At 47.3% G+C, this 25,465-nt stretch overlaps 1 protein-coding gene across 1 annotated transcript in view; it reads right to left on the bottom strand.

Annotated features, from left to right (window-relative positions):
• The window catches only part of itfg1 (integrin alpha FG-GAP repeat containing 1), a 100,899-nt gene that overhangs the window by 73,556 nt on the left and 1,878 nt on the right, over positions 1-25,465 (bottom strand). The window contains exons 5-7 of the mRNA XM_037483738.2: positions 25,265-25,351; positions 25,047-25,141; positions 5,827-5,876 (exon numbers count right to left, since the gene is read on the bottom strand). Of these exons, the coding sequence (XP_037339635.2) occupies positions 5,827-5,876; positions 25,047-25,141; positions 25,265-25,351 (232 nt within the window). The remainder of the gene's footprint in view (positions 1-5,826; positions 5,877-25,046; positions 25,142-25,264; positions 25,352-25,465) is intronic.

The following is a 25,465-nucleotide window of genomic DNA, read 5'->3' on the forward strand; positions in this document are numbered from 1 at the left end:
GGGAGACCTGGGATGTTTCCAGACGACGTTGATCTCCTAGCTAATCATCAACAAACCTTCGGTGCTAGGCTAACAAACGTGATGTTGCTGTTAGTTTGTTGGTATATTTTCTAATAAATTGCAATTTCTTCAAATAAGCCGATTTACAACTTGTTATAGATAACAGCCATTAAAAGTACTATTTAAGTGCTACAAATGTAATAGTTCAAGGGTGTTGTTAGCAGAGAAAATAGACTTATTGTCTCTCTTTTCTTTTTTACCAATATTACTGGATCATGTTGACCGAAAAATACTTTCAGAATGTGACCGTCGCATTGAATGCGACCAATTGTCACTCCAAAGCGATCCACTCAATAAATATCACCGCGGTCTGTACCAAATGACACAAAGTGGTTGGCCCGTGAGCATCACTCACCATGCCGGCTCAAAGCTCTTTTATTCAAGGACAAAAACGTCACATGCTGTTGTAGACTGAAGCCTTTTCAGGTTGTTCGCTGACAGCATTTACGTTTGATTAAAAAAAAAAAAACATTTGAGTGAAACCACAATATCTGCTCCTGAAGAGTGTAGGTCTTTGGAAAGAAGGAAAAGCACAAGTGTGGCTCATAACACTAACGATAGCTCTGTCCCCAATGAGCTACCATAATGGACACTCGTTATGTCGGCTTCCAATCGGACCGCTGGGACCCGCACGGATCAGACCGCCAGCGGAGGAACACCATGAGGCCTTCATACGGGCCATTTGTCAAAAGCCAGGGACCATTGTCTCCGCCCTCTGCTACTGAGGGAAAGCAAAGGGAAGAGAAGCGGCCCCCGAAAACCTGCTGCGGAGCTGTTTAGTCACTGCTCGCCCCAAATGAAAGCTTCTAGTCAGGACAAGAGAAACAAAGAATTCATCGGAACGAAGCACGTTTGTCCGACGTTTTACAGCCTCTACTTGGGCCGAAAAATCTATACCCGAAGGCTTTCCTGTCCGGTGGACCGCATTGAACTGCACGACGCACATGTGTCGGCACAGCACAGCTGTGATCTGGCTCATCGGATTGCGAGAAAGTCACGGTGAAATGGCCTATGTGACAGCGTGAAAGGGAGCCAGCATTGTACCATAGCAGGACGGTGAGAGCAGGGCAGCTTAATGGAATTCAGTAGTCATTCATTCCATTTTTCATATCCTTTTCATACTAACAAGGCTCGACATGTCATCGGTGAAAAGGGCCTCTCGTTCCATCAAAGCCACTGGGGAGGTCCATGAGTGATTTTTTGAGAGGGTGGTTCTGAAATGGCGGGCGGAAAAAAAGTCATCTAGCCTCACTAGAGGTGTTGTGGGTTCAATTTCACCAGACAACTGTCGCAGAAACTGAACCCTTGATCATCTAAATGGCAGCCTCATACGCACGGTCTCCAAGTCCCCGCTGAGACATTTAGATTAGCCGACTAATGAATAGTGCTGCCAGTGTGATGCTCCAGTAGATTTATGACGGCGTTTCCTTCAGGTCAGCTTGTGCATCAATGATTTAACTTATGAATCGGGGCACTGCAAGACTACTCAGGCAGGAACATGAATATTGGTAAATGTTCTAATCTGGAGGTTTTCATGTGTTTTATGTTTTAAATAGCTCAAATCGCCATCACACACAGTCTAACAACTAGTTTTGAGGGTTGGGAATAGGGTCTGTGTGACAGAGTAAGAGAGAGAGAGAGAGCATTATTTTCCAATGTCCTTTGTTTCATTTCTTTTTGAGTATCTGCTAATTATGCACTGCCTAAATAGTGCTGACTGAGAGAAACCAGAACAATCGAGGTTATTTGCAGAAGATTGGTTCTTACCCATACAACACATTTTGTATTATTAAATGTCCATTAATATACTTTAATAACTTTAATAAGCACAAACCTACTGGTTTGGAAAACCTTCAAACTGAACACTTAGTCACATAAAAGCCCAATGCTACGCTCTATTTAAATCATTCAAGGCAAACATACGTGCTTTTCGAGGGTTAATCATTATATTCTTGTTTGACGCTTTGAATGCTGATGGGGCAGAAATGTAGAGGCATTTATTTTGGCAGTATCATTTGGGCTAAGTCCCCGATACGAAGATTCAGGATGGCGGCGGATATATTTATTTGTAGCACAAATCTATTTACTTCTATTTGTGGAGAATGATTGGTTCCTTAAATACTGTATACTGAATGCACACACACACACACACACACACACACACACACGGTGGTAATAGGAGTTTATTTTCCGAAGCAAAAATCCCTAAACACGATCATGTTACAAATCCTATTGATAATGGTTTTTAGGACTCAAAAGAATAACTCATTTCCCTCTCTTACAAACATAGGCAAACAAAGTAACAAAACATCACACCAAATCTCAGATTGAATGCTTCTCTAAAGTTTTTTCAAACTACTTTTCCAAATAACACTAAAATTAATCTTCACTTCGGCACGAATGTAGAAAGAAATAAGTCACTTATTACATTATTTCTTACTTCCAAATCAGAATTAATGAAAGACTGGATTTAAGTTTTCATTCAAACAAAATTGAATGGATGGTAAATTCCTCAGAGCACACAAGGTCAAATTAAGTTAAGGTTACCACATGCTGACGAACAATCTAGCATTCAAAGGAGGACTTTTTAAAGCAGAGTCTGGCGCAGTGCTCATACCACATTAAGCCCACAACATTGTCCCTCGTTCCTGGATGGCGAAAGTATAAATAAGAAGTTTAACGTGTCTGGGAATATTTTTTAGGCAGCGGCACTTCTCATTTACATGCAGCATTTCTCCTCCTCATCGGGTTTACGGTACGTCTGTGCAAAGCGTGATACACCTTCTGCATGCCGTCCGACTGACCCGTGAAAAAGAAAATGGAGCACTTTGAAGCTGGGTTCTTCAAAATCGTGCCGTATCAACTCATGTTAATTAGATCACCAGCTTCCAATTGCACACGCACTCATACAGACGCACCTACAGATGTGGCAACAGGGTGTTAACTCTGCGCACTGAGGACCAGATCTGTGTGCGATTGACTGCTGCTGGCTGCCTGATTGCTAGATGTCATGATTAAAACCGTGACGTGTGTGACAGCTTGAGAGCAGCTGATTGATGTGTGAAGATGAAAGGATTACATGTCTCGCTATTATTCTTGCATCTGTTCACATCACACCCTAAACACACACACACAGACAGTCAATGTGGTGCAGGTTAGATGTTGGTGCTGGGTACTAACATCTAATGTGTGGGATAAAATGTGGGTTGGGACAATGGGACACGGGTTGGATCCCCTCGCCGGTGCTTGAGACTGCGAACATGCAGTGTATAATTATTTAATGTACTTGCTATAGTAGCTAGGATAAACTTTCCACAGTAGCTTGTGAATAAAATATATGTTATGCTGTCGAGTAACTTCAACTCTATGCCACATGAAGCTGTCACAATGAATGCAGTGACAAAAGTAATAAAAATATGCGTTGTTGCAGTCGAAATATTTTACTCCCCTCTATAAAGTAAGGGCTAACTTAAGCTCGTGAAAATGTTATAATATGTGCATATTATGATTGATTTATTATTATTAACAGTTTGCACAACATCAAAATAGCTTTAAATTTTGCGGGAGGACACATCATTCTTTTGCAATAAAAAAAAGTGTATTAAAATAACAGTATGAAATAGTTTGTAAATGATGCATGTTCACACTAACATCCAGGCCCTGTAAGCCCCATGACTACCTTCTCTTGTATAATCGCAGGAAAGCAGAGGAACGGGGCGGCCTGGAGAAACCATAGAAAAGTAATTAAAACAGAGTGTGTGAACGAGGGGCGCTGGCCTGTGACCGATAGATGAAGCTGCGTTGAACCGAATACCACCGTGGGACGAAAAAGGGCTCTAATGCACACGGGCGCTGGCAGAATGCCTGTTTGTGCATATGTATTTATCAGTTTGTGCGTGTGCATGTTATGTGTGTTTGGAGGAACAATGTTTTGGATTTTATTCAAGATCGAATGGCTGTGAGCCCTTGCGTCTGCGTTAAAGGAAAGAGGAAAAGGAAAAATACAGATTAAAAAAAGGAACACTTAAACCTTATTTTGAAGGCGTAGCAATCAATTAAATTAAATATTTACCCATCCCACAAAGAGTACAATAATAAAAGATGAAGAATTAATTAGGAGCAATGGAAGATACAAAGCCAAACATGAATTCTTCACAGTCAGGGAGGAAAATGTCTAGATTCTTTTTCACAATCATTACATACTTTGAACCAGGCTTGTTGCGAGTTTAGATGAAGGAGATAACCTGGGTTTCCTTACACAGAAAAAACAGATCATCATCTACATTCCAATTTTCACCCTAACCCTTTTCTATAGGTTAAAGCTAATTTGCACTGAAAATTGTAAGAGATATACACATATACATATACACATTCACATGCTCTGCTATTAAGCAGAGCATGTGAATGTGTATTTGTAATATTTAACTTAGCGGTGTTACCACGCTAACGTCCAATATAAATGGCATAAACAGCAGCTGAGGCTGATGCAGTGTAATTAACTTTGCAGGAAAACCCAACTTGACCTGAAGATGGCAGGATGACAGAGGCTAGAAAAAGATTAATCCTCTGGGGAACATGAATGGCTGTACCATCAAATTGAAACATTGTAAATAAATAGCCTCATGTGCCTCAGTGCCTCATGGAGGTGCGAGAGTTAAAGTAAGCGGTGGTGAGTAGAGTCAGTCAGGTCTATCCTGTGGGGACCACGAATAGCTGTACAAGCTGATGGAGGGAATCCATCAAATAGCTGTTTCCCCATCAGACACACAATAGACAACTGTCCACGCAACAGATTTTTGACCAGGTGACAGACATTGAACAGGCCTCCAAAGATTACAACAAATAAAAGTTTCCTCTGGAAATTCCTTTGCATCGTCCTCCAGCTGTCACCCAGCCTACAGGCTTTTTTGGGCGGTATATTTGCTTTGTTTTGCTCCGTCTTGGTCCCGCCTCACCGTAATACACACACTGCCTCCGCCAAATCCTTCTGTCCCTCTCAGTCCCTCGTCCCAGTCCCTCCCTCCTTTCTCCTAACCCCCCCTCTCTGTGATAAGACTACTGCTCGGCTTGTGCCTCCTACTGCTGAATTTCAAGTAGGCCCCTTCGACAAAAACCCAGAGCCTCTCTCTGCTCTCCCAGAATATCAACTAATCCTGGGGCAGGGCTAACGATCCTGCACCCCCCCCCCACCCCCCCCCCCCAAGCCCCCCATCACGCTGCTGATCTGTTCGTTGCACCGAGGGAATGGACGGCGCGCTGTGGTGGTCTTTGGGTAGCTGCGTTTGGTTGTACGTGCACACAGAACCCGGTGATTTCCTTGTTTGTATGTGGAATACATGGGCCATATTGTAGGTGCCTACTTAATGAACTTCATGGATGAACGGTGGCTGAGATCAAGTGATGAGGCTAAAGGGGATTTTAACTACTACTACAGCTAGAAGCTTTTTACTTTTATTTTTTCCTTGTAAAAAAATACTGCGTTTCTTAGGCGAGTAATTGGCCCAGGCCATTTGTCCCAGCAATATTTCAGCAACATCATAAACTTAAGCCCTGCAGTGACAAATACAGTGATGTGATGATATATTACAAAATAGAGTGTATGATGACTAAGTGACATAAAAACAATGACTTGACTTTGCACAGCGGCAAACCCACAGGGGTCACGCCTCCTACTGCTCGGCTGCAGTGACTCAGCCATGGCTGCTCGGCCCCCACCGCACTCTCAAAAAAAAAAGAGGCAAAAACAGGTCTAAAATAGTCAATTACCTTGCTGATCCAGGTCTCAAACTTAGGCCCTTTGGTTGTCAGGAACAAATCTGAAGGGGATGATACAGAAACAGAAGGGATTAGTCATTCAATTTAATTTCTTTATATAGTGTCAAATCAGCATCTTATTACACAACACACATGTTGACTGTACTCTATATAAAGATCCCACATTCCCCCTGTTAACTGATGGCAATCATAATCAAACACGGAGCGGGGACTATTGATCCGTAATGAAGAAAATGCTGTAGATTATTGGAAATGACAGCAATGAAAATGAACACGGCCTGTAGCTGTGAACCTTTGTACCTTCGCGGACTTGATAAATTGATCATGAAGAAAGAACAACAGATCAATGAAAAAGCCTGTAATTGCTTAGATTGCCTCATTTACACCACAGAAGCAATCCATGTCATAATCGAGGCTTAAAAGAGTTTGTGTATTATTAGGTCCTGGTAAAGGGTTTGAAAATGTAAAGATGAAATGAAAATAAGATGTGTTTAGCTTGTTCCGATGGGGACCAAATCTCCCTCAGCTTTCTGGAGGCTCCATAAGAAAGGGGCCGTGGCTCGCTCCGTTTATATCAAATAACCTGCACTTCTATTACGTGCTCCTCGCTCACGGAGCTCAGGCAGCGCCTCTTTGGCGCGGCCGGCTGTGAGAGGTTTCTCTGGACTGCGCTTCTTCCCCAGTAATTAGACATGAAATAAATATTGGCATTGATCTGCCTTCGGGTCCTGCTACGTGTTGCCGTGCTCTGCACGTTATCAGTGATAACGGAGAGGGGGATGAATGAAGGGACGACAGGTAGGAGATACGCGTAACAGATAGAGGCAACCGTGGAAAATATTGTGAGTGGAAGTGCTGCGGCAGCTGCTGCAGCCAATAGCGAGAAGCTGCAGGGTGACTCCTCAGTTCAGTTGCATGTAGCACTGTTTTGAGTGAAACGTGTTCCCCTTTCAGCATACTAATCTCATACTTTCACGGATGTGCTCTGAAATGTTATCCCAGGATTCGGCTGGAGTCATCCCCAGAACCGAGGAGAGAGAAAAAAAAAAGAGCAGAGGGAAGGAGCTTTTTTTCTAAAGGAGAGCTCTACTCTCCAGGAACGTCCTGCCACCTCAGGTCAGGGAGCTTCAGCTCAGAATCAGCTGTAAGTTCAAGGCTTCCCATGTTTTCCCACTTTGAAATCCCAGGGTTATTATTTCACTAAAAGTCTGGATCCCCCAAGACAAGCAACATTTCAATCCATTTATTTTGTGTCAAAAACATGAGGTGCTTTCTCCGACAAAGAATATGACTCTTCACCAACAGCATTAAAACGTACAGGTGTAATTTAATTATATGGAATATTAATAACATTTGGATTTGATCCTCTGTGACCATTGTGCTCAGATGGTGGTTACACACAAACACACCATAACTTCTTTTTACAGTGGTGGAACTTTCAATATGTGAAACTTTGTGGACTTGCCCATACAGACTCATAAATGCAAAGGAGATGATAAATGCATGCATATATTATGCATATGTGCACAGGCACGCACACACACACACACACACACACACTCTCTACAGGATAAACTCGGTAATTTTCACAGTGCGCCGTTGCGTTTGAAGCCACATCGGGTGGCGTGTTGATGAGCTTGGTTAATCAGCCAATCACGACTGGATTCTGTCTAAGAGGCCTGATTGGCTGATTAGCGGCGATGGCGGTGTGTCGGCGAGCGAGGCATGGGGTAGCCGGAGGAGCAGAGACATCTTCGTCTTGTAAACACTTCACGTCCTCGCCGTGGGTGCGTTGCTCTCCCATCTTCACCACTCGCGTTACTTTTTTTTTACTTCTGCCAAACTCTTTCTTGGATAATTTCTCTTCCTCTCGTCTAAATGCCAACATAAAACTTCTTGTTGCAGGTTTAATTTTCAGCACCGTCGGCCAGTGTACTGAGGAATGTAAGGAAATTAGAAAGCCCACTTGAGAGGGACACCAAACCACAACCCCTCTCTCCTCGGACCCCTGTGTCTCCGATCCGTCCCGAGAGGGACTGCCTTTTAGGGCGTGTGTTGAGGGGGGAAATGCGCACGCAGAAAAGCCAATTCCCTTTGGGTCGACTGAGCAATAAGGTAATCTTAATGGGATCCTTGTGACATTATCCTCTTCAGCAGATTGTCCTTTCTGCGCTCTCCCCCGCTCGCCCTCACAGTCCCAGACGGTTCCACACACAGCCACCATCACTCACTTTAACACAGTTTTACTGCTCCGGGGGACTTTAACTCGGCCGCCGAGGGCCTTTTAAGGACTTGTTTGAGATATTGAGAAGGGTAACGGAACAAAACTGAGCAGGGAGGAAACAAAAGGCACAGAATCGAAGAGAGATTAATTGGCTTGTTTCGCCCTGCTTTCCCCCGGATTTACCCAGACTTTGTTTGAATATGTGTGCTCGCCTCAGCACACTTTAAGACCCACATTTAGATCTCTTTTTTCAATTCCAGGTTTTTTCCAAGCGCTTTTTCAACCAACCAACATATCCTCAACATATTTTATTATATCTCGTTTTCTTAACATCAACATCAACATCAAGTGGACAAAATGATCAAACGTAGACACGTTTAGATGATGTTTTACATCTGAGAACATCATTTTTGTACCCCTGAGTCGGAGCTAGTAGCGACCAGTTAAAAGGTGTGTGGTGGCGGGTGTGGTTTCAGCCCGGCTGCAGGTGGGAGAGAGGGGGAGTGGCTCGGGGAACAGTGCCAGGTGAAAATAATAACAATCACCTGGGGATAATGACATGTGTGTGTGTGCTCTCCCCTTTATAGCAGTGAGGCAGGGGCGAGCGAGGGGGGGGAAGACCGACCGAGCGAGCGGCGTTCCTGCGAGCGGAAGTAAAATAAATATATTTAAACCGACCACCCTGTCATCGTGTGTCTGTGTCCGGAGCCCTACCGACCCACCCCTACAGTGGCACCCAACGTGGGGCATGGCGGATGAGGGACAGCAGGCGATGCCGGCCCAACCTGCGCTGGCACTGGGCCAGATGATTGGGGAGCTGGCGGCGATCCAGAGGGACCAGGCCGAGGCTAACCGGCAGTTCCTGGGTGCGCTCCAGGCCCAGGTGGGGAGGCAGGCCCAGGCGCTGGAGCTATTGGTGTCGCGGTCGGGACCCCCGCTACCACCACCGGGCCCGACGGCGATGGCGGGCCTGACCCTCCACCGGATGACGGCAGAGGACGACGCCCAGTCCTTCCTGGAGGCCTTCGAGGCGACGGCGGAGGCATGCTGCTGGCCGGAGGAAGAGTGGCCGGTCAGGCTGGTGCCCCTCCTGACCGGGGAGGCGCAGACGGCGGCCATGGGGCTCCCCCCGGCGGCTCGGAGAGACTATGCGGCCGTGCGGAAGGCCGTGGTCGACCGGCTGGGGCTGCTGCCCGAGGACCACCGGCGGCGATTCCGGGGGGCCAGGCAGGGGCCAGAGGATCGGCCGTTCACCTACGGGCGGCGGCTCCGGGACGCCGCCGCCAGGTGGCTCCGGCCGACGGGGGTGGAGACAGCGGCAGAAGTCCTGGAGGCGGTGGTACTGGAGCAGTTCGTGGAGGGGCTCCCGGCCCGGACGGCGGCGTGGGTCCGGTACCACCGGCCACCGACGCTGGAGGCGGCCACCACCCTGGCCGAGGACCACCTGGCGGTGCACCGCAGCAGACGGGGCTGCCGGGAGGGAGCGCTGCCTGCGACGCAACCGGCAGCAGCGCCAGCCGGAGGGAGCCCGCAGCGGACCACGGAGCGGCCCACACCGGCCCCACGTCGGCCGCCGGCAGCTGTACACCGGGACCCCCCGACCGCAGCAAACCCCGGCACCCTTCCTGACCCAACGGGAGGTTCTCAAACGCCAGGGCAGGAGTGCTGGAAGTGCGGGCGGCTCGGCCACCTGCGGAGGGAGTGCCCGCTGATGGAGGTGGGGCAGGTGATCCGGGTCGCCGGCGCTCCATCACCCTCCCCCGGCCCGGGAGCGACGTACCGCGTTCCGGTAAGAATCCAGGGGGGTACACGCCAGGCGATGGTGGATTCGGGCTGCTCGCAGTCCATGATACATCAGAGCCTGGTTCGGCCAGGGGCATTGGTAGAAGCGTCGCGGGTGAAAATTAGGTGTGTGCACGGGGACATTCATGAGTATCCCATAGTGTCCGTCGAACTTAGGTTCAAGGGGAGAAAATATAGAATAAAGGTCGCGGTTAGCTCCCACCTGACGCACTCCGTAATTTTGGGGACGGATTGGGAGGGATTTAACACGCTAATGGGAGAGGCTGCGGGGGTGCGTTCACGACCGACAGGGACATGCGGTATTTGTGCTGTGCTCAGCGGTGACGCGAGGTCGTCCGACGCCGCCGGGGGAGGGGGGGAACCGGCGGAGCCTCCCGAGGAGACTCCGGCGGTTCCCGAGTTCCGCGCCATGGAAGATTTTCCACTCGAGCAGTCTCGTGACGATACTCTACGCTCAGCCTACGACCAGGTGATAAAAATTGATGGTCATTTGGTGCGCCCTGACGTAGCACTGTCGTACCCGCACTTCTCATTGATTAGGGACAGGTTGTACAGAGTGAGTCGTGACACTCGAACGGGGCAGGAAAACACCCAGTTGCTGGTGCCGAAAAGCCGCCGGGAAATGATTTTCCAGGCGGCTCATTATAATCCGATGGCGGGTCACATGGGATACGGGAAAACACTAGACCGGATAATGGCCCGATTTTATTTGCCAGGCATCCGGGCGGACGCGCGCCGCTGGTGTGCGTCCTGCCCGGAGTGTCAGCTAGTCAATTCACCAGCCATCCCGCGTGCCCCGCTGCGGCCTCTACCGCTGGTGGAGGTCCCGTTCGAGCGCATCGGCATGGATCTAATCGGGCCATTCCACCGGAGCGCACGCGGATACCGCTTTGTGTTAGTCCTCATGGATTATGCAACCCGGTATCCGGAGGCGGTGCCATTGCGCAATATCTCTGCAAAGAGCGTCGCGCAAGCACTGTTTCAGGTCATCTCCCGGGTTGGAATCCCGAAAGAGATTCTAACAGACCAGGGCACCTCGTTCATGTCGCGCACACTGGGAGAACTTTACGGGTTACTGGGCATTAAGTCCGTCCGCACCAGCGTTTATCATCCCCAGACTGACGGGTTGGTGGAGCGGATGAATAGGACGCTGAAGTCCATGATTCGTAAATTTATTAGCGACGATGAACGTAATTGGGATAAATGGCTTGACCCTCTGTTGTTTGCAGTCCGGGAGGTCCCCCAGGCCTCCACCGGGTTTTCCCCCTTTGAGCTTCTGTTTGGCAGATCACCAAGAGGGGTGCTGGATCTTATTAAAGAAAGCTGGGAGGAAGGTCCGAGCCCCGGGAAAAACGAGATCCAGTACGTCCTGGACCTACGAGCAAAGCTCCACACACTGGGTAGGATGTCACGAGAGAATTTGCTCCAGGCCCAGGAACGACAACAGCGGCTGTACAACAGAGGAGCCAAGCTGCGAGAATTCACACCGGGAGAAAAGGTACTTGTATTACTTCCTTCTTCCAACTCAAAACTCCTGGCTAAGTGGCAAGGGCCCTTCGAGGTCACACGCCGGGTGGGGGATGTTGATTATGAGGTGGTGCGGTCTGACAGGGGCGGGTGGACGCGGTGCTGGAGTCGTTGAGGCGGGCCGGGCTCACCGCCAACCCGGGGAAGTGTGCAGTTGGACGGAGGGAGGTACGGTATTTGGGGTACCACTTGGGGGGGGGGCAGGTGCGTCCCCAGGTGGACAAGACAGCGGCAATTGCAGCCTGCCCGCGCCCCAAGACGAAAAAGGAGGTGAGGCGGTTTTTGGGGCTGGCAGGTTACTACAGACGGTTCATCGCCGGGTTTGCGGACCTCACCAGCCCCTTGACCGACCTGACCCGGAAAGGTGCGTCAGATCCGGTCCAGTGGTCGGAGCAGTGTCAGCGGGCGTTTGAGAAGGTAAAACAGACTCTCTGTGGGGAGCCGCTCCTCCACACACCTAACTTTTCTCTCCCGTTTGTGCTGCAGACCGACGCGTCGGACAGAGGGCTGGGGGCCGTTTTGTCCCAGGAGGTCGGGGGGGTCGACCGCCCGGTGGTCTACATCAGCCGGAAACTGTCGGAGAGGGAGGCCAGGTACAGCACGGTGGAGAAGGAGTGCCTGGCCATCCGGTGGGCGGTGGGCTCCCTGCGCTACTACCTCCTGGGACGCTCATTCACCCTCTGTTCGGACCACGCCCCGCTCCAATGGCTCCACCGCATGAAGGATACTAACGCCCGGATCACTCGGTGGTATCTGGCCATGCAGCCTTTTAACTTCAAGGTGGTCCATAGGCCGGGGACGCAGATGGTCGTGGCGGACTTCCTCTCCCGCCCGCTGGAGGGAGGGGGGGGGGAGTAAGCTAGGCCGGACGGCTCCCCGGCCTAAGTCGGGCGGTGGGGGTATGTGGTGGCGGGTGTGGTTTCAGCCCGGCTGCAGGTGGGAGAGAGGGGGAGTGGCTCGGGGAACAGTGCCAGGTGAAAATAATAACAATCACCTGGGGATAATGACATGTGTGTGTGTGCTCTCCCCTTTATAGCAGTGAGGCAGGGGCGAGCGAGGGGGGGGAAGACCGACCGAGCGAGCGGCGTTCCTGCGAGCGGAAGTAAAATAAATATATTTAAACCGACCACCCTGTCATCGTGTGTCTGTGTCCGGAGCCCTACCGACCCACCCCTACAAGGTGCAAATACGATCTTTCACAAATTCAGAAATCTTCGTCACCTCAGACATTCATCCAAACAGATGTAAAAACTGCTGTAAAACTTTGTCAGGTTTTCCACAAAGCATAATCTTTGTGGGCTTAGAGGAGGAGCCTGCTGGCACCACAGGGGGCGTGGCTGTGATCAGGGGTTAAAACCGCTGCCATTGCGGCCTGAACAGAAAGGGGAACCGATTCCACACATCCAAATGTGTTTACGGGCCTTGGGGGGTACTTCCGACACATGTTGCGTAGCGCTTGTTGTGGCTCCAGAGGGAGCTGGGCGAAGTCTGACACAGGCCTAAACTAAAAAATGTTCCATGTTTGTTGTTGTGTTATTGTTGTTGGTCGTGTGGTCTGATTTTTCCTCCGCGAGCCATTAAGCAATTAATTGGAAGGAAAACAAACTGATGACCTACTACAAAGCACATTCAGGATACAGCGTTCATGATATAAATCATGCTCCCAACTGTGTGTCAAACCACGCTCACCCAGTGGCCCAAAGAGAGACACGCTCGTCCCACACGTATTCTTCCCTGTAACGAGACAGTGTTTAAAGAACTGCCAGCAGCGGAGGAGGACACCGACAGGGCTGAGGTAGCACCGCTGACATCAGGGGCCGTGGCCGTCCCAGTGTCATGGCGAGCTGCAAGTAATCCTGTCGTACCTGTATGATTAAAAGTGACCAACACGACCATCAAAGCCCGCTAATCCCATCCAAGGGAGGGCTGCGTCGGGAGATGCAGTGCTGTTGTGAGCAGTCGGCCGGGGGTGTGCACATAAGCCTTATTGCCTTGATAATTCCTTCCAAAATATTCCTTTGATATCATTTAATTGGCATGATTTTAGGATTACATCGACGCCACCATTAGACCAAAACTGCACGATCGGCCTCTTGAGAGCAATTACTGCAAGTCTGCTATGGTTGTTCAGTTTGAGCCTTTATTCTGGCCACCACTGTGAACAAGGTTAGACTCTAAAACTGTACTGAACACTTAAGGAGGGATAAAGAAACTGAAGCTTCGCTGTATCTGGAAATCTTCATTCCATCGTGTTTGTTGCGTTTTCCATATTCTTTGCATTTTTGGCACAAAGTGATTTGTTCGGAGTAAATTTGTTTTCTCATTTACATGCTTTGCTTTTTTTTATCTACATTTCAAGCCAGTAGTTTAAACTCACACTCCATCAACAACTAAACTGCTGTTTTTTTTCAATTAGATTTCAAAATACTGTAGGAAATGAACTCTGTGGCAGACAGACGTTAGCAATACCTTTGCGATTTGTTTGGAGAGATATTCCTCACAAAAGAGCACCGCTTTTAAAAGCCCATATAATCAAATGCCTAAGCGTGTTACACTTTACAGAGCGACCACATTTGTTCTGAATGGCGTGTCACGCATTGAGTTTTATCAGGCTTAACAAGAAGTAAACAGACATCAAATCCAACAACGGCAGCACCGACCCGACACTGTGCACCGTGAGCACATCCGCACATCCAAAGACTCATTGAGAGCTGTCACACTCCACCACTTGGGAAAGATGCATACATAATTGAGGAATATTTATGTAATCGTGTGTGTGTGTGTGTGTGTGTGTAACAGAAACAGAAACAGGGACTCGGAGTTCCAAGTGGTTAGTCGTGTCGCCGCATAATTAAAGTGATGCTAACTGTGAAGGCTGGAGTGCCGGCTCCGCTGAGCATCAAGAAACACAAAGACTGGGGCGGAGGAAGAAGCCTGAAACCAGATGCTGAGACCATCCGGGTTCCGGGGTTTTCCGAATGAACAATCACATGATTATTTATTGTCCGTCCCTCCTCTCCCACACATTCTCTCTCACATATTTTGTTTTTTTAATTATTTTCTCTTCTGTACAAATTACATTTCTAAAAAGGTACGCGTGAACGAACGCCTGGTAAGCAGGGAGCGTATTAACGCCCGCAGCTCGGAGCCTGACTTTGACCACACTATCCATATCCGTGCATGCGTCTACGTGTGCATATATTTATAGATTTTCTTTGTCATCGGGTTCCGATACAGCCAGACAATCAGCGAGTCCTATCACACAGAATAACAGAATAATTGCACGTGTGTCTGTTGCTTACTGAAGGATGCTATGAGCCCATGAGTGGTGAAGCAAACGGCTCGGCGAGGCAAAGCAACATGCTGCAGCGCTGCAGAGGCACCGTAGGCCCCGTGGCTGTTTCTGTCGGGACACACAACAGCCTGCTGCACGCAGGTCTGATTGGCTGGACGCTGTTTCTACTACAGGAGGACACAAATGAGACTGACGTGAACAGGCAAGGGCAGGCGTGTACTGCTTGTTGAACGCGTGTTGGCTCCACGGGACGGAATGTACCGAGTGCGGGTTAAAACAAATGCAGCCGCGTGCGTGAGAGTAATTAAGCCCGAAAATGAGTGAAATAAAAAAACAGGTCTCAAAGAGGGAATTTTTTTAACTTAATGATTAAAATAATATATTTAAAAACATGCACAAGTGATTTCTGCGTGTTCCCATCGTCAGCCAAGCAACCTCATTCTGATTGAATATGGATAATTTATGCACATATTCTTCAATTCTTCATATTCTTCAACTCCACAGATCTTGTAATCACCTTTGAAAACAATTCCCCTGTTGTATTTACTTACAGATGCATGGCTCAGATTACAGATCATTTGCTTGGGGAGTTTTTTTTTCAACAGTAAAGAAGTTTCTTTCTCCATTAAAGAAGGTACAGTTTGTAAATATACAGTAATAAACTCTACACTTACAGTAGCCTCAATGTAAATATATGGATTCAACAAGTCACAGGTGGTGGACTATTTGCTCTGATGGGAAAACAGCCATTTCATGCTGGTCCAAGTGGAGAGCCTAGACTGACTGGTGTAGCCTAGCTATGATGCTAGCCGGTGCACTAGAAAAGGCTCTTGAATCTTAAGTTCGACCCTATCGATGCAATCTTTCCAGATGTGCAGACTGCATCAATATTTCTTTCTGCTCTTTGCACCGAGGGCTTCTCATCTAAAGCAAAAGTCAGATGTCAACATTTGCCACAACTCTATTTCAATAGATTGTCGGTAGATCATTCAAGATATAAGAGACACTTTAGATGACCAAATGCCGAGAATGATAGAAAGCACACCTCCCTCGAGAAATAAGGGGGAAATGAAGCTTGAAGGGCGCTCCTCTTCAGACCGCAGTCATCTCAGGCTGGAGCCAATTCTTTGTTCTCCATGTCCATTCGGGGAGAAAATTTTAATTCCTGAGGAAACTTTTCACTCAGTCTATCAACAAAGCACTGCAAGCACACAATGTCTGTTTGGAGTCTCGCAATAGTTCGACCTCCTAAAGTAAGCTGACAATTGGCGATTAAAAGGTGAGGTAGAATGAGTTAATCTGAGTTGATTCTCAGGTTTGAATGAGGAAAGGGGAGGAGAGGAGAGATGCAGAGAGGGGGGGAGATGAGTGGCCCTTGAGTTATTCATAGCCTCTCCATCAGATTTGTTAAGGGGATTGGAAGGAATTTAAAGGCCTCCACTGACTGTTTGACTACAGCAGCATTATGTCTCTCTATTCCATTATGTTGAGCCGGAGTATAGAGATAAAGAGCAGGCCTCCTATTAGCCTTGGTATAAACAGATAGGGTGATGCTAGACGGGGGCCATGCCTCGGCAGAGAGGGAGAACTCTGACATTGAGGAGAGCAGACAGAGCCCATAATATCACCCGGCTTTGTCTCACCATCAATTTTCTCCTTTCACGCCGGCTCCTCTCTGCACACACGCACGCCCGTTAGCCGCCGTACCCGGGTGCACACAACCGAAGCAGCGTTGGCGGCAGGTCAAGAGGTGTTAGCAATCAGTGAGCACAACTAGAGGGGAGCTATCACAGGTCTGCAGCTCGCAACCAAAGGAACGAGCACATCGCCTCAATTTCTTACATCAAATGTAAACGAAAGGGCAGGGGTGGAACCCGCAAGACATGACTCAAACTGGACGTTTACTTTGGGGAACTTTGGCGCCACAGAGGGAGAAAAAAAAAAGCCGGCTCGGGTTGCGCACCGACGGACACTGATGTACATCGCCTGCACAATGAATCATTTCTTTATCGCCCTTTGTGCAGTGAGCACATCGTAAAAAGGCCGCGGTACTGAACTCAGGGATTTATTCAGTGCAAAGCTGTGCTGTAAAATGTAATGTGTCATTCTTGTTTTTTTAATTGCAGCCTTTTGTGATTCAGCTCAATTTGTTCAATGAAATAATGTCAGAAACAAAGTAATTTGTTGTATTTTAGTAGTTAAAAAAAAGTAGCAAGGCAGATGTGAATATAATAATAATGATCAAAGATTATATAAGATTATTAACAATACAAGATGCCATACACATGAGGTGTTTACCAGCAGCATCAGAGTACAGAGAGTTGTGGAGATGAGAAGCGTCGTGTCCGTGAGTGGAGAGAGACATTATGGATTCCACTATGGTGAGCGGGATGATACATTATGATCTGATGACTGCACAGGTCCTTTCAAAACTGAAGCGGTTTCCGTTGCTTCTCTGGTGTCCTTCTTTTCATCCACTTTTTAGCATTGTGTGTCACACAGAAATAGAGGGAGACAAATCCTACAATTACTGAGAACAGCTTAAATACACATAGAAATTCACTCATTAATGTGCACCCTCCACTGTTAGAATTAATTTTGAAAAATGCAGAGCCTTCATTACTCCTATCTTTCCTCAGCTTTCCTTCTCTCCTTCTCTTCCCTGAAACTTTTCTTTTGCTCGGAAAGCTATTTCGAGACCGACAACAAAAGCGGCGGCGGTGGTATTACATCCCCCTCCTTGTACCTGTAAATGGCCTCGCAGCAGCGGCTGCAGAGGCAGCGGTGTTTTATCCGGGCTGCCGAGCAGAGCGGATGTGACAGCCGCTGCATTAGCGGCTGATATGCCGTGTGTGTTTGTGCGAGGGTGCCGTCACCTCGCTCATGACCGCGGTGCGGGCCATTAGGGCTGCGCGCGCCTGTTGGCGGGGCAACGGAAAGTTGAAATTTTGGAGGAGAACACGCAAGAGCGCCACAGAGAGAGCAGATCCTCTTGCTTTGTTGTGTCTTGAATGCCCCCGAGCAAGTCATTTGTTAGCCTGTTACTCAGTCAACAAGCTGTGACTCCGTCCCCGGCTGGCTGCCAAAGGGACACACACACATGCATAAACCCAGTTGTGCGCTCTATTCCCATGGGGCGATGGGCTCAAGAAGGGACACCGTGCTTGCTGAACTCTTTGTTCCAACATCCACTGTGAGTGTGTGTAGGTGTGTGTGTGTGTTTGTGTGATCCAGTTTGCATGTGGCAAAATGAGGTGAAAGCACAAAGTGCTTGCGCCTGCCGATGGATCTCTATGTGTTTGTGTGTCTCGTGCACGTTGGTCCACCGTCCTGCCATAAGCAAAGTCAAGCCCTCTATGTCCGTCCTGTGTGCATCGATTTTGTTCCCCACCGTCTTCCATCCTGGGACTGATGCGGGCTTCAGCGGGACAGTATACTGAAGCAAATGTCACAGCCCTGCAGCAGGTGAAACCCACACTCTGCCTCCGACAGATGTCGGGGGGCGATGCTCCTCTCATGCTGGGAGGGAGACGAGAGGCAAAAAGGTTATTCTGAAACTAGAACGACCAGGCGCGTCTATCAATACCTGCTGCCTCTTTTTAATGAAGGGACAGAAGAAAAGCATGAACAGGCCTACTGAGTTATTTAGCTCTCTGGCACCAGCTGATGTCCTGCCTACAGTCACACTTAAGCCTGCCCGAGTTTTGACCTGCTGCTGCAGTTAGAATCCCAGCAGGTCACATGCCAGACGTGGAGAAGCTGTCGGCCCTCCGGCAGGCTTTAAGTCTGCCTTGTGAAAAACTTGGATAATACTAACGTGGAAGACAAAAAGGACACTTGCTATCCAGCCTGCTTCATGACCGGTTGATGTCGGTTGGTCATCATGCAAACGCCAGCTCGCCGTTAACCTTTGGTAATCATACAAGAACAGCATAGTGTTGTCCAGATTGTAATGAATATCTTGCATGTAAAATAATGAAATATATTTAAATGATGACAGCATGCTTAAACAGGTGCTGTTCTTAGTCCAATATGGTCATGCGCCAAAATGGACAATGTCAGACGAAACTTTTTTAAGGGGGTGCCAGAAGGAACCGAGTGGGGTCGCAGCCAAAAACCTTCCCAGGCCCCCTCCATTGATATGCAGACCTGTCCCCTTTCTAGCAAGGAACCATCGGACTGTGAAACGAGCTTTTCCAAAGTTGCCCAACGGCCACGAAGACGCTTTCCTCGAGCGTCGAACGGAGTAGCAGGAGAGAGAACCTTCAGATCTGCACTGCTGGCTTGTCCACTGAGCGAGAACCGTCCGGGGGAGCTGTCCCGTCACAGACATACACACTTCACTTGTTAATGCAGCAAGATATGGCAGTCAATTTCTCCCCCTCCGTTAACACGTCACGCAGAGGCTGAGAGGGCTCAGAGATTCTCTTCCAATGGCTATCTCAGTCACAGATGAGTTTTTTTAAAAGGCTAAAACGTAGCTGACTTGGTAAATTTGTCACAACATCTAAAGAAAGACTGAATGATGTTGTCAGCGTCATGGCAACCACTGTGCACTATATGAATATAAGTCAATACCACAGCGACAGACGCAAACATGCACCGCACTACTTTTACAGTAATCACCGCCCTACCTCACAAACCCACCACGTATGTGTACACACACACACACACACACAGTCAGATACAATGCAGAATCCAGGCCAGGAACAAAGTGGAAAGCTCTATGGAATAAATCCGTCTCTAAGCCAATATGTAGCTCCGACTCCACACTGTGCGACTCCCCCACCCCCCCTGGATCTATCATTCACAAACATAGCAAAAACACGCCGGCGTAGAATGGAGCAATGCTATTCCCGGAGGAAATAATCTCCTAAAACCATTACAGGGAACAACGTAGGTGCAGTAGCTACGGGGAGGATTATGGCCAAACCCTCTAATACACATATGTACTAGCACACACACACACACACACACACACACACACACACACACACACACACACACACACACACACACACACACACACACACACACACACACACACACACACACACACTTAACCCTATTTTGCTCATTTTCTTTATGCCACACATGTGGGTGTTTGTAAATAGAAACTCATCACCAAACTACAATAACAAGCATAATAAAGCTCATTTGACTGGAACGATGTGTGTACGTGTGCGTGTGTGTGTGTGTATACAAGACATGCATCAATGTAGCTTGCCAACATCAAGGGTGACTTGCATTGTATATTGAGTACAATGAGAAGTCAATATTTTGTTTTGTGTAAAGCTAACTTATTATAGAGGGGACTTAACATAAGTTTGTAGTAAAAAAGATGAGACCAGGCGTACTGGTCAACAGATGCTGCGGATGATAAATATGATGCATATGAAATATAAAGAAGACAAAATGTACCCTCTTTGCAGTTGAAACGTGTTCTGTAAAATGTCAATCGGAGGCACATTATAACACATTTATGTCCCTGTGCCTACAAAGTTCTACACAGATTCCGCTGCATATGGATCAGTATATTCTTTTATCATATAGTTTTCTCTATCATGGGTAGAGTATAACATAAGGCTGCCGTGAAGGTGCTCACAATGTTCTGCCTCATTTGTTCCTACTACCGATATTAATTTTTTCGCAAAAGAAAATATCATGTTGACCAAAAGAAAACACAGCATCACTTTTGCCAGCGCTTATGGAGGCAGAAATGCTCCGGACGAGGCCCCTCAAGAGGACTGGCATATTGCACCAGGCGGCCCGAACACGCTTGTGAGGGAAATGACAACGCGAGGAATTCAATGCATGTGACGTGTTGGTGAAGACCTCTGCTTTATCGCTGCTTTGTGTAGACAGTTAAGGTTTTTGAATACAGCCAAATTAATTGTATTTTGTTTTGGCTTTCAATCCACAGGGTGTAAGCATAGCTTATTAAATGCTTGCTTAAAGTGGTTTAATTTTTGAGGAACGGGGAAACTTAAATACTGGAGAAACACCTGGCCATTACTGTCAGTTGCTCTGGCACAATCTGATGGTCCTACTGTTAATCGCATAAAGATTTTCTCTGCAATTTTTTATTTTGGATCAATATATTTAAATCACACAAGATTCTAGCATCAATCTTTATTTCTATTGTAAGACAGCTGCACCATTAAGTAACGGAGTTATTTGATCAGGAGTCTAGGCGCTTTCGACCCATAAATTATTCTGGGCTGTGGTACTTATTTTGATGGCATTGAACTAGGCTTGTAAATGAAAGCTTTTAGGCCATTTAACAATTGGCAGCTGGCCACAGTTGGCCTGAGGGAAATGGCTTTGCCCCCCCAGACAGAAAGACAAACAGTTGGGAAGCAATGATACATTATTATCATTATCATTGATAGAAAAAGGAATTGTTAGTACTATTATCCAGCAGGTGTGCGATATTTCTTCTTCTCTGGGTGAGTGTCTCGCTCTCGGTCTGTGACAGAACCCCGATTACCAAATGGTTATTAAAAGTGCCAGAGTCTGCCATCCAACTTAATCCCTGTATTATCAATTCTTCTCCTTGTCTGCCCCTTGTTAGGTGGCAAATCTGTTCTCTTACCCCAAACACTGCATTATTAGTCAGACAATCAACAAGCCACTTTGACACAGAGCCGGTTTAATTGGATGCTGCGCAGCGCATTACTATGCCTGTTGCCTAGCAATGGAACCTGTGTTGCCAGTATCGCCGTCTTTCTGCGTGGTTTATTTTTCCCTCGCAAAATGGCATCTATAATTACTTTGCAATTATTGCTTTTTCCCCCTCAAAAGGAGTTTGCGTCTTGCAGCCGGGAGCTTCCTGCCTAGCGGGCGCTCCTTCTTATGTCAAATGTTGTGAAGTGCCCCCCCCCCATGGGCTAACCGTGAACCTCAACTGCAGAGAGATGCAATATGGGTCAATACGGCGCCGTAAGCACACCTACCGTTGTCCTTCGGCTTTGATGCTTGCGGACGCTTTGGGGGCCGTTGGAGCAGCCGCTCACATCAGTGAGTCGCGGAGATCTCAACCTACTGGCGGTCCTGCCGAAGCCCTTTTCCTGCTAATTAGTAACCACAACAGAACAACTTTGTCTATAAAGCCGGCTCGATGCTTAATGATGTCCTTGCTTTCATGGTGCAAAGTAAAGATAGCAGTATACTGTAAAAACTGTATTTACACAGTAGGTGCTAACAATTAGACTAGCAAAATGTTGAAGACGTGGTTTACTCTCCCGGTGGATTCTCTCATCTTATGTTTTATCCGCTCTGTTGTCCAGTCAATATGTCAATCCTACACTAGAAACTCCAGATTGTGGATGTATTATCGACGGGCGACATTCATCGAACGAGCAATGGGGGCGCAATCCAACTTCCTTAAAGAGACCTGGAATCCCTCAGTGTGCGAGTAGGGAGACAAAACAAATGGCAAAAAAGGCCCAAACGCAAAGCTGCTGTGAATGTGTCACAGTTAAAGACGCCGGCTGGAGGGATGCGATAATAAAAAAAAGAGATTATGAGCCCTGTGCGCTGCGCCGTCGCCAGGTCGGTTGGCTGGAGAGTACAATGAGCGGGCTAAACGAGGCCTTGACACCGGCCAGGAAATAATTCCAGACGCCTTTTCTCCCTCTGCTGATGGAGTGAGGCCAGCCAATACACTACCATGGGAATGCGTACAGCTATGACATTGGACTGAAATTAGAGTGGTGACAAGGCCGTGACGCAGCCCTCAGCCTCCCTGGACCCCGCTAACAGAGTAGCTCCCTGTATTACTGTACTGGTAGGTGAGAGAAAACCTTGTTCAACATGAGGCACAGAGTCTCACTTCCATCAGAAAGATTCATCAGCAGTCTTTGTTTGGCGATTAAATGTTCAGTGGACTTATTTAGTCCCTTCACTCTAGATTCATTTGAAGAAATCTACAAAACGCCCCTCCAGTATCTGCCAGGTCCTTTATGATGCCTCCGTTCAATTCAAATAAGATTTATTCATTTCTATAATTTTCTCGTCTGTGTAATTTGCATTTTTGAGTGTTTCACACTTATTCTCCACAGCAACTCAACTCTAGTTGTCTTAATTAAGATGTTTAAGATTAATGTGTATTTATTAATTCCTCATTTTATACTCATAAATATTTAACGATTTAAAGGCATATCTAATCACTCTGAGCCAGAAGGAAAATACAAGTTGTTTTCCCTTTTTCTCCACTGGAATTAATCCAATAAAATTCACAGAATTTCTGATAGGTAGTGAGGTTTTGTGTTTGCCTGCGAATGCTCTTCATTTCCTCCCTTTTGATTGTGCGTTTATATAAACTGTACAGTAGTATATTAAGGGGCAATTACAACAATGACAATTAAATTCAGCTGAAACTCGCTGCCGTGCACAAACAGGCTTCAAATGGCACGCTGTGGTCCGGCTGTGTGGATAAAGCAAGAGGAGCCTTCGGATACACACAGGGAAAGAGCTACTTCACTCCACTACATCTTCACCTCGCAAATAGTTGTTCGCTGCTCTGTTAATGTTGTGAATGTTAAACGCGGCTCCTTAAAATGTCACTCTCTCCCTGCTTTAGCCGGCCCCGGCTCGGAGAAGCAGGTGGACACAGCACACTGTGAGCTGGGCCACGCAGAAGACTCCCGACTGAACACACATAGGCAGCCACAAGCATTTAAAGATCACTGCCATTCTACATACAAAAGAGTGAAAGACGAGCGGACACGCCGGCCATCACTCTGACTGAGGAGGAGTGGCAGGAACAATACAATCTGTTTTCAGGTAAACAAAATGTTGCTACTGGAATATATTTAAGTCTTCCACAAGAAAATTCATTGACTATTTCCTAATACTCTGGCAGATTAAATATTAATTAATATCTGCTCCGGTTAAACCGTGACAGCCCTGGGAATAAAACCACACAGCACAAGAAGATACCTGCTGCGGGTATGACACGACTAAATCCTCTCTGATTACCTTAAACACGAGGATTAGTTTCCAGAGAAAAAATATATAAAATCCCCCCCATAAGTCTAAGTGACAGCGCTGCACTTGGTGGCCTGAAGGACAGGAGGGAGATGCTGTAAAACAAGAAGGAGGGGATTTCTCCAGTCACTGGTGAAGAAAATGACTAACTTGAAAACTGGCGGCTTTGAACGGATGTTTTGGTTCCTGAAGTTTCCTCGGAGGAAAGACGTGTGGAAGGCAACGTCTGTGAGTTTCAAGTTCACAGCTGAACCTGCTCTACATTTTTAAGAAATGTCGCAAGCGAGAACAGAAGAAAGCAGCGGTCTGGATGGAATTCATTAACCAGGCAGCATCTGAAAACGTATTAATACCCTTCTAAATTCAGCATATCTTCTATTGAACTGATCACATGTCCCTAGCGGCTCACAGGTTCTCCGCTGCAATAAGACACTGATGTCTGCCAATCTGAGGAGGCTTTTCTTGTGAAATGCACGGCTCGAATGTGTGAGGAAAAGGAAGATGCACACACAGAAGTAGAATTCTGAGTCTTTATGGAGACCCTGAATGGAGTCCTGCTTGGGGCACCAGTGGGGGATCCACAGTTCTACTGGGAGACCTCAAAGCACCCGTGTCCAACGATGAAGACGACTGGAGATGCCAGATTGTGAGGATCGGACTCCCTGACCTGAACCTGAGCGCTTGTTTGTCATTGGGCTTCTGTGCTAGTCGTAGGATGGTCCATAACAAAGACCACGTTCGGACATAAGGATGTTCAAGTGTACTTGATATAAGAGAACCATAGGCACAAAAAAAAATCAATGATTGATTTTGTGATTGTATCGTCTGATTTGAGGTTGCACGTTTTTGTCACTTGGGTAAAGAGAGGGGTAGAGTGGTGTGTTGGGGTAACGGAGGAAGTCCTAGGATAAACCTCAGCACCTCAGCTGGGAACATCTGTTCTGGGATCGGTCGATGTACCGACGGTCCTGAAGGGCGGCCACCTCTGACGTCAAGGAGGCAAAGGTGTGAGTGTGGGAGGAGGGTTGTTAGGCGTTGGAACGAGCACTTTTAGGAACTTGTGAAACCAACTTTTATGCCCTCTTTGGACACCACTATTTCGTAAGGGGTGACGTAGAAGATTTGGGACATCTAGATTTTTCTAAAAATCAAGCTAGCCAAAAGTAAAGTTTAATATAGCTCAAGTTTCTTAAAATTGCTACAATTAAATGTACTAGTTTCCACCACTGCACAACAGGACCATATCGATCGGCTACAACATGCACAATTACTCCCCGTTTCAAGGTCTCAACCTAGACAGTTTCCTGTGTACACATTAATGACATGTATTGATTCATGTAGAGAAACACGTGAAAACGTCACTTGACTCACCAGCGGTGAAGTCCCTGTTGAGGTCAATGAAAGCGTTGGAGTGAGGGCTGCGCATGTTGACAGGTGAGCTCAGTGCTTTCTCCCACTGTTGAACCCTGAAGGGGAGGGAAACCCACAAGGATTTAAAGCTGCACATTTCAGTGATGAATTCAACGTGAACAAAAGAATAAGAAATAAACACAGGAAATTCAAAGTGAGTTTGAGAATGATTGCATTACCTTTTGGTGAGATAGCACACTTCAGTGTAGAGGGGTGGTTCGGAATCTGTGACTCCGAAGATGTCCGGGATCATGTCCCCATTGAAACTATGGGAAGAGTTCCACTATTATAAAACTTGCACTAAGGTAAAAGCCTTTTAGGTTCACACTGAATAAACTTGTTGACATCCATCCTTTCAAATATGGTTTTCACATCCATTT

Source organism: Pungitius pungitius, chromosome 4 (assembly GCF_949316345.1).
Source record: "Pungitius pungitius chromosome 4, fPunPun2.1, whole genome shotgun sequence".
Taxonomy (NCBI): Eukaryota; Metazoa; Chordata; class Actinopteri; order Perciformes; family Gasterosteidae; genus Pungitius; species Pungitius pungitius.